This window comes from Leiobunum rupestre, chromosome 2 (assembly GCF_980474605.1).
Source record: "Leiobunum rupestre chromosome 2, qqLeiRupe1.1.hap1, whole genome shotgun sequence".
NCBI classification, from domain to species: domain Eukaryota; kingdom Metazoa; phylum Arthropoda; class Arachnida; order Opiliones; family Sclerosomatidae; genus Leiobunum; species Leiobunum rupestre.
In genome coordinates, this window is record NC_143385.1 from 22,480,390 (window position 1) to 22,489,237 (window position 8,848).

At 39.9% G+C, this 8,848-nt stretch overlaps 2 protein-coding genes and 2 pseudogenes across 2 annotated transcripts; 1 reads left to right on the forward strand and 3 right to left on the reverse strand.

Annotated features, from left to right (window-relative positions):
• Positions 1 to 882: 882 nt before the first annotated feature.
• Positions 883 to 1,299, reverse strand: LOC149956341 (uncharacterized; annotated as a pseudogene).
• Positions 1,300 to 1,314: 15 nt separating this feature from the next.
• LOC149956342 (uncharacterized) lies at positions 1,315 to 3,012 on the reverse strand. The gene has a single exon (XM_090166867.1). It carries the CDS (start codon positions 3,010 to 3,012, stop codon positions 1,315 to 1,317), a length of 1,698 nt encoding a protein of 565 aa, XP_090022993.1.
• Positions 3,013 to 3,140: 128 nt separating this feature from the next.
• Positions 3,141 to 3,518, reverse strand: LOC149956343 (uncharacterized). Its single transcript, XM_090166868.1, has one exon. The coding sequence runs from the start codon at positions 3,516 to 3,518 to the stop codon at positions 3,141 to 3,143; it is 378 nt and encodes a 125-aa protein (XP_090022994.1).
• A 4,494-nt stretch (positions 3,519 to 8,012) lies between these two features.
• On the forward strand, positions 8,013 to 8,519 carry LOC149956344 (DNA oxidative demethylase ALKBH2 pseudogene; annotated as a pseudogene).
• Positions 8,520 to 8,848: the final 329 nt, after the last annotated feature.

The following is an 8,848-nucleotide window of genomic DNA, read 5'->3' on the forward strand; positions in this document are numbered from 1 at the left end:
AGTATTCTATTTGAATTTTATAAAAATTGACGCGGGGGAGGTTAATGAAATTTACGTTATTAGTACATCTTTAAATGCTCTATCGTTAAAAATACATTTTATTCTGGGAGCGCCATAATTGATCGAAATATCAATGACGTAAGCTTACCCAAAAACGCGCCGTTTTCGGGACCATGCCCGGCATAGGGTAGTATTCTATTTGAATTTTATAAAAATTGACAAGGAAGAGGTTAATGAAATTAACGTTATTAGTACACCTGTAAATGCTCTATCGATCAAAATTAAAATTATTCTGGGAGCGACATTATTAGTCGAAATATCAATGGAGAAACTCACTAAAAAAGCGCCTCTATTCATTAAATAGATAGCTTTGTACTAGTTTTTATTTTAAATTTTGTACATTTTATTTTATATGTTCTTTTTTGTTTTGAACGTCTTAGATTTACTTACCTTAAATTTCCTTGAAGTGTCTTTAATTTGCTGCATGTGTAGTACATTTTATAAATTGAAAAATGCTTTGTAGCTGTGGTACAATAATACTATTTTTTGTTTAGAATAGAGGGGGAAATGCAAAATCTTTATTTTACTGGGTGTCTAGAGCTTTATGGTAACTAGAGACCTTTCGGCCCGCGAGTCTTCATTAGTGGTAGAATAAAAAGTTGAAATATTGCCACGCGTTTTTCCCTTCTTTTTTTTTATTTATTCAATGACGGTGCATGGGACAAATAGTCCTCTCACCCACAGTACAAAATAGTAAGAATATATGTTTTTTTTTTTTCGGGTTGGTGTGTTAGGAGTCATCTACAGAAATTCTATTGGAAGGAATGGTAGCGATCTTTTAATTTCTATGCATAGACGTAGCTACGTTGACAGTTCAGAGCATCAAGTCCCCGATGAGCCAAAGCCCTTGGCATCGCGTTCGGTGGTGTCAAGGGAGTGGACTTCGGATAGCGACATGTCTTCTGGCATAATCGTGCAGATTAGTTGAGCAATAGCTTGGTTTGATGTTATCTGAATAGGCTCCGTCGAGATGTTATAGAGGAGAACGGCTATGTTTCCCCTGAAGTCCGGATCTATGACCCCTGCTGCCACCTGTATGCCTTTTTCCATTAGTTCTTGTTTTCCCGAGATTCGTCCGTAGGTATGCTCAGGGAATTTAATAGTTATATCCAGTGGTATGAGGGTGTTCGAGTTGGGAGGTATAGCCGTGGCTATTGGGCTGAAGAGGTCCCATCCTGCTGCCATCGGAGATCTGCGCCGCGGCAGCACTGCGTTCAGCGAAAGCTTTTTACACTGCATCTGCGTAATGAAATATTATTGTCGATCTTTGTGGAATGGATATCTGTTATTTAGTCTGCAATAAAGTTTCAGAACAGCTAGAAGGGAGTTTAGGAGAAGTAAATTCCCCAGGTATATGGCGTGTCGGATGTGGTTAATGTCAAAAGGGGTATTGATCGGCAGGCTGTGTTGTATAGCGCTGTGCAGATGGGCGAACCTCTTGCAGCTGATGACGACATGTTCAATATCTTCCGTGACCCCGCATGTCGTGCATGATGGGGATATGGTTTTGTCGTGGAGACGATGTATGAGCTGCCGTGTAGGGAAGCGGCGACATAGAAAGAGATTGACTAAGACGCAACGAGACCGATGTCCCCGGTATCTAGTGGTTGGGGGGGCGAAGAATTCCTGGCGGAGTGGTTGGAGCTTGGCTTCGGAAGTTGCGGCCCACGTAGTTGTATAATATTTGCGGAATGCGTTTTTATGAAGTCTTTGTAGTGTCGTCTTTGTGAAAGGCAGAAAAATCGCTGAATCGTAGGCCGCAGTGGTCGCTGCTTGTTTAGCTAACGAATCCGCTTCCTCGTTTCCATCAATCCGGCAATGGGACGGACACCATATCAGTGATATGTCGGGATGTGTTGTCAGCGTCTGTGTAATGCTTGTGATTAGCCAGTCAGCGGAGGAATGTGATACAATTTTTGCCAGGGCGCTTTGGGAGTCAGAGCAAACGACTACATTAGTAGTGTGTGGAGTAACTAATGCTAGTGCGTAGTGAACAGCTAGGAGTTCGAGCCGGGAGATATCGTGGCCGCTGTTTACCCTAATTGCTGTCTTGATATTAAGATCTTGACAGAATATCCCAATCCCGCCAGGTCCGTCTCTGATGGAGAGGGAGGCATCTGTGTATAATGTGGTCTTGCTTGGATTCTGTGTCCACCGGTCCAGATTGAAGTGAAATTCTTGGTACATCTGTGCATTAGAGAGGTCTGATTTGGTCCCGATGAGCCATTTTGACAGAATTCTGTGGGTATGGTCTACGGACTCCCACGGTGGCGATTCCACTGCGGCTTTGTCTTCGGCTTGTGCGAGGGCTATTTGTGGCATGTTTGGACGTATTTTCTCTTGAATGTATAGCAGTCTGTTGGGTAGAGGCTGTCTGTGTATTGATGGAAGTCTGGGTAGAAGCACTTCCTTTATGTCGTAGTTCGCGTCGACTGATAATAGACGCGCTAAATATAGGGCTTCCTTTTCTAGAAATCTGTCCTGAAGAGGCAAGATGCCACAACAGCTGTGGAGAGCAGCTATTGGGGTGGATGGTGGAACACCTAGAATAGTTCGCAGGGCTGCGTTTTGTACTGCCTGCATTCGGTGAATATTTTTGTTGCTTGTAGATGAGTATAAGAGCGACCCGTAGTCTAATTTTGGGCGAATAAATTGAAGGTATATGGCCGCCAGTGCCTTGTGAGACGCTCCCCAGGTCTTTCCAGCAATGGCTTTTAGGAGGTTAAGCCGCTTTTGGCATTGTATAACGGTTTGCTCCACATGTTTGTTCCATGAAAGTCTCTCGTCGAAAATAATGCCGAGGTATCTGCAATAGGATACTTCATGTATGGTGGTCCCATCAATATGTAGTTGGAAATCATTGTCTGTTCTTCTTTTCCGAGTAATTATGAGGTAGGTACATTTCGAGTATTGCAGATGTAGTTCCCATTTGTCCATATATAACGCTATCATTTTCAGTGCCATCTGAATTTCACGTTGGAGGTGAGTTAGGCTGGAGCTAGTCGACCAGATCGCTATGTCATCTGCATGCAGACCTTTTGAAGTATTATGTGGAAGATCGCGGCATATGCCATCAATGGCTAGTTGAACAGCAATGGGCTTAGCGGATTTCCCTGTGGGAGTCCCATGTTAAAGGCTTCCGGGTGGGAGAGTGTTCCATTGAGGAAGACTTGAACTTTCCGGACGGAGAGCAAGTTTTTGATCCAGTTGAATATGTGGCCGGTATATCCGTGGCTTTCAAGCAGACTACATAGCTTTTCGGTGGATATACTGCCGAAAGCATCCTTGAGGTCTAGAAATACTATTGCCATGAATTTTTTTGTACTGAGGGCAGCCTCGGCTGTGTCCTTGATACGAAGTGGGTGCTCCAAGGGTGTTCTACTTTTCCGGAAGCCAGTTTGTTCTTGGGATAGCCGGGAGTCTGATTCCAACAGAAAACGGAATCGAGTTTCCACCATCTTGTCAAATAGCTTCTTTAAAGCGAATTAGAGGACAATTGGGCGAAACGAGCTTGGTTCCTGGGGATCCTTCCCTGGTTTGGCAAACGGCAGTAGTATTGCATCATTCCATGTATGAGGATATGTATCTGTCGACCAACATACATTACAAAATTGTAGCAACAGTCGCAGAAAGGTGTCTGGTAGATATTTCAGAATATGGTTTGTGATGTCATCCTTGCCCGGTGCGGTATCTTTCAGTGACAAACAGGCTGTTTGGAATTCGCGCCATGTAAACGAGTCGTTGAATTGCTGGTTTTGTATATTGGTAGGAGATCTTGTCGATGGGTTGTGGAATAACGGGTTGTCTGTGTAATATAGAGATGAGTAATATGAAATCAGAACCTCAGCAGTCTCCTGGGCCGATGTCGTCAGCTGTCCATTAGGGGTTTTAATCGTTGGCGTTGTAGAAACGGGTTGAGAGCCTTTCGTATACCACTTGATCTTCCTCCAGACGGCGCCTGCTTTAGTAGATGATCCTATCGTGTTACAATAATTTTGCCAGCTTTGGGATTGTGTTCTTTTGACTAGGCGTCGCAGTCGTGCCCTTTCCCGTTTGAATATGATCTTGTTTTCCTGAGTGGGATGAGTAACAAGCTGTCTTCTAAGTTTATTTACCCTTTTCTGACTGGAGGCGATGGACTGTGACCACCGCGGTGGTTTTACTTGGTGGTTCTGAGAATTCCCTGAGGTGCTTGATGGTATATGTGAGGTTGCTAGGTGGGTGATTACTTCTCGGATTCCTTCCCACGTGGTTAGAAGCCGTGGGGTAGTTCGCGCAATGTAGTCGGCCTCCTTGGTGAAATCCGCCCAATTTGCACGGTTGTAGAACCACTTGCGGCGTGGCCTTTTTGGTGGCGCTTTTGGATGAGTGGTGGGTAGTTTTATCAATATCGGGAGATGGTCGCTTGTTCCAGTTAGCAGCGTCTGCCAATTTAGCGCAGCGGCAATATCTGAGCTTGCAATGGACAGGTCAATCATTGTGGAATTATTGTTGGTAGAAGTTCGCGTAGGAGACCCATCGTTTAAGAGAACCATATTGGCGTTGGCCAGTAGCCAATCCGATATAGCTTTCCCTTGACTATTTACAATCTGATCACCCCATTGATAGTGTCTGCCGTTGAAATCGCCTAGTATGAGGAACGGAGCCTTTAGCTGTGACGACAGAAGAGTTAGCTCGCTTCGTGACGCATTACCCTTAGGATTATAGACTGAAACTACTTGCAGGTTGGCGTGCCCCCACGCTATCTGAATACCTACCATTTCCAGGTGAGGAATATCTGGAAGCTGGAGTTTGGTTGCTTTAAAGAGGCTTGAGGTCATTAGTGCCACCCCGCCGCCTCTAGAGGCTGTTCTATCTGTCCTTTCCCTTCTTTTCTAAACAAAAAATAAATTAAACTTTATTTGAAAAAAAAAAAAAACAATGTTTAGGATATAAATTTTTTTCTAAATGACAAAATGCAACACTTTTTTAAACACATCTGAAACTTAAACATGTTTATGCAACACTGATAAATAAAGAAACATGTTTAGTAACGTAAGTGTATAGATTGTCAACGCGTTTATGCGAAAAATGTATTTAAAAGCTAAACGTGGTTTTTTTTTCTGTATACATATCCCCCAAAACATATAAGATCACAATTTAACGGCATGTTTAGAAAAACGTTTTTTGTCTTATTCGTTGCCAAAATAAACGTTTAACGACGCATCATAAACACTAATTAAGTGTTTACAATTTTGGCGTTTATGTAAAAAACCTCTATGAATTTAGGTTTTAAACCATTTAAATATGTGTTGGAAATATATGTGATTAGGTGGTGCTAAAATTGTCGTCAAAGGCTAAACGCAGTTTTTTCTGTGTATAGGAATTTGACTGTTAGTTCGTTTAGAAATGTTTGTAGTTCTTAATTCATGTGGAAATCGTGTATTTGCAAAAATGCAATTTTTAGCTAGTATTTCCCTGCCTTAAAAATTGTGCGTAAGCCCAAACGATCCGGTTTACTACCAAGTCCGATACTAAAACAATAGGTAGTTTAGTTTTTAAGTAGAAAATATATTGCAATTTTAACTTTTACTAGGCACAGACAATATTTTTATTACAGTGAACGGATCGGCACAGAGTTTCGTCGTAGAAATTGTGTCCCCAAAAACATTTTTCGGAGACCTCCCCCCTCGCGCACTTAAAGCTTGAACGAATAACGGATATTAGTTCAAGGTTAAAGGCTAAAGCGGGAGTGGGCACGCTTATTTTATTTCTCTCTATCATTGCATGGTTACGGGGATCATCCAATGAAAGAGTTGCTAAACTACCAAGAAAATAGTGACGCGCGGGGGAAAATTGACCGGAAACCACTCGCATAAATACCGTCCACCGAATTGTATTTTGTTTACTTGTGAAGTTCTGATTTGATTTTCTGGGTTATTTAAAGCGTATTTTTTATACAAAGCTACATCTTAAAACCTAGTTAAGTGGTTATCATAGTTATCAACCTTGGAGTTTGTTTGATCAATGTAAGTAGAACTGCATTCCTTAAATATTTTAATTATTTAAAAATTGGCGCGTCCTGAAAATAACATTTTAATATATTAGGCGTATTTTACTAATAAAGTATAACGTAGTTGAGTTTACCGCATGCCTATAATTTTAAAATCACTTTTCTGAGTAAGTTACTGGGATGGAGTTGAACACATTTATTTCTTTGAAAAACCTAATTATTTGTTGGATATAGTGTACAAAATTCAGTTATTCGAATATAATAATTGTTGTTTAATTACCACCCATATTATTTTTAAGTGGATAGTCTAGTTATAGGTGATCTTATCTAATATCGATATAGAGTGCCAAATCCCTATTTCCTTTTTCTTCTTTTTAAAGGTTTTAGTTATTAAAACCGATTATAATTCTTTCCATATTTTAGGGAGATAGTTCTAAAGATAGGGTCCGTTTGGACAACAGCCAAAGTGGTTGAAGATGTTAATGGAAATGAAACTACTTTGGTGCTTTGGAAGGCAACGAGGGATGCAAAACTGTCGCCTAAAACTGTGGACCCAAAACATCTTGGATGGGCGCAATTTGAAGTGTGTATAGAAAATGGACCGGAAGTATCCGCGCCGTTTTCGGTCACCTGGGAGTCCAAAGAATTGGGGCCAAACTTCATAAGTAATACCAATTGAATTAAGATATTAATAAGCAATCTCATAAAAACTATTTAAAATTTAAGATTTTTAGGTCGAATCTTGTATGAAAAACTTTTCGGTGTTCATCGACTGAATGACTCAAAAAAGAGAAGCAATGAGGCGGTCTGTGATGACATGGTGTCAAGCTCGACAAAGAAAACAATGTAAGGAGATTTTACCGTATTTAAACAAAGGATTTCTTAAATCCCGAGATCACCTTCGAATTTATCGCGTTCAAATTTAAAGCTCCACTCATTTAGACGTGTTTGAATGATTGAAAGGAAATTCTTAAAAATCTTGAATAGGTTATACGTACCAACATAAGTTTATGATATTGATTCATAACAGTGGCGTAGACAAGGGGGGGGGGGGTTCCGTGTCCAACCTTGGGCCTACCTTTGACTGTACTAAATTTTAACCGCCTTCTCAACCCCCCTCTTAACATTAACATACTTAGACCCCCTCTTTGGCGAGTTTCTGGCTACGCCACTGATTCATAAGTCTGTCACTTCTTATTTTTATACGCAAAACATATCCTGTTTGCGTCCGCTCGTTATCGTGTAGTGTGTGGCCTTTATCAGCGCCTCGCTAGGGGAAAGTTTTCTTACCGTGATGACGTAACTCAGTTAAAAATATTTCTTAAAGTGACACACTTATTGAAACATATTATAGACTTATGGCACCAACTATGAGTTAAGTACAATGGTCTAGAGCTCGGCGTTTCGATAAAAATTAACCGTTTATTTTATTTTTATCCATAACCTACACTTAACCACAAATATAAATTATTTTTTGCATGTGAAATCGTTGTTTATTCACGGATAATATCCGTAAATAAACGGTTAACCGCAATATTTGCGATTAATCGCAATTTTGGTGGTTAATTTATATGTTATGTTGAGATCTACAATGGTCACAGAAGTCAGAGCTGACAGTCATACAATTCAAACTGGCACTCGTCAAAATAAATCTTAGTGGTTAAATTAGTGCACTTTAAAATCAAATTTAGGATATCGGCCTTTAAGTTCAATTTCTTCGTCATTGAACTTGTACCAATATTAATATTAACATATTTCATAGGAAATATTCCAGCAATTTTTCGGAAGAAAGAAAAATTTTATAATCGTTGCATATGCGTACAAATCAAATTTTGAAAACTCAATTCAATTCAATTGTTGGAGAAAGTATTAGATTATCATACTACAATCTCTTGGACAAAGAATTTTCAAAAGAACTATTGTTTTTTTAGAAAAACAAATTATTTATTTCAGTGGTCGAATGTCTCAGGTTAAAATCAATGGACAATGGCGCGAGATTCCACGTCTACAGGTGGCGTTCGGAAACGATGGGTTGAAGTATAGTTATTCTGGTAACACGTTTCCTGCCAAACCGTGGCCACCAGTGCTGAAAGAACTATGCAAACTAGTGTCCAAAATAGCCGGAGCTGACTTCAACTTTGTTTTAGTAAACCGTTACAAAGATGGGAAGGATTACATAGGGGAACATCAGGATAACGAGCCTGACCTTGACAAAAACGTTCCCATTGCGTCCATATCATTGGGGCAGAAAAGAGATTTTATACTACGGCATAAAGATTTGGTACGACAAAGATTAAACCAAACGAAGGCATCCATCCACAACACGAAAACACTGAAACTGGAGGACGGATCTTTACTTCTAATGCACCCGCCCACAAATGATTTTTGGTTCCATTCGGTGCCACGTTGCCCAGCTGCTGTAAGCCCAAGAATTAACATGACATTCAGACATATCATAAACAAATAAAAAATAAATAAATTACATCTGTGACAAAAAATTATGTAACATAAACCCTAAGAAATAATTTATCCCAAAAAAAAATAAATTGTATAATAAATTGGTTTACAAAACTCATTTATTTAAATTTTAGTTAAGAGAAAATTTTTAGAAAATTAAAATAAATAGAATAACTGCTTTCACGAAAAAACTTGTTCTTTAATCTTTTCCCATTCGTTTCCTCCATCCTCTCCCAAGCTAAATCAGTGGCGACGCCAAAAGAATATTCCGAGTAAGCGATAGTTTAGAAAAGGGCCCTTCCTACGAGGCGCTAGCCCATTAGTATTTAAAAAAAATAA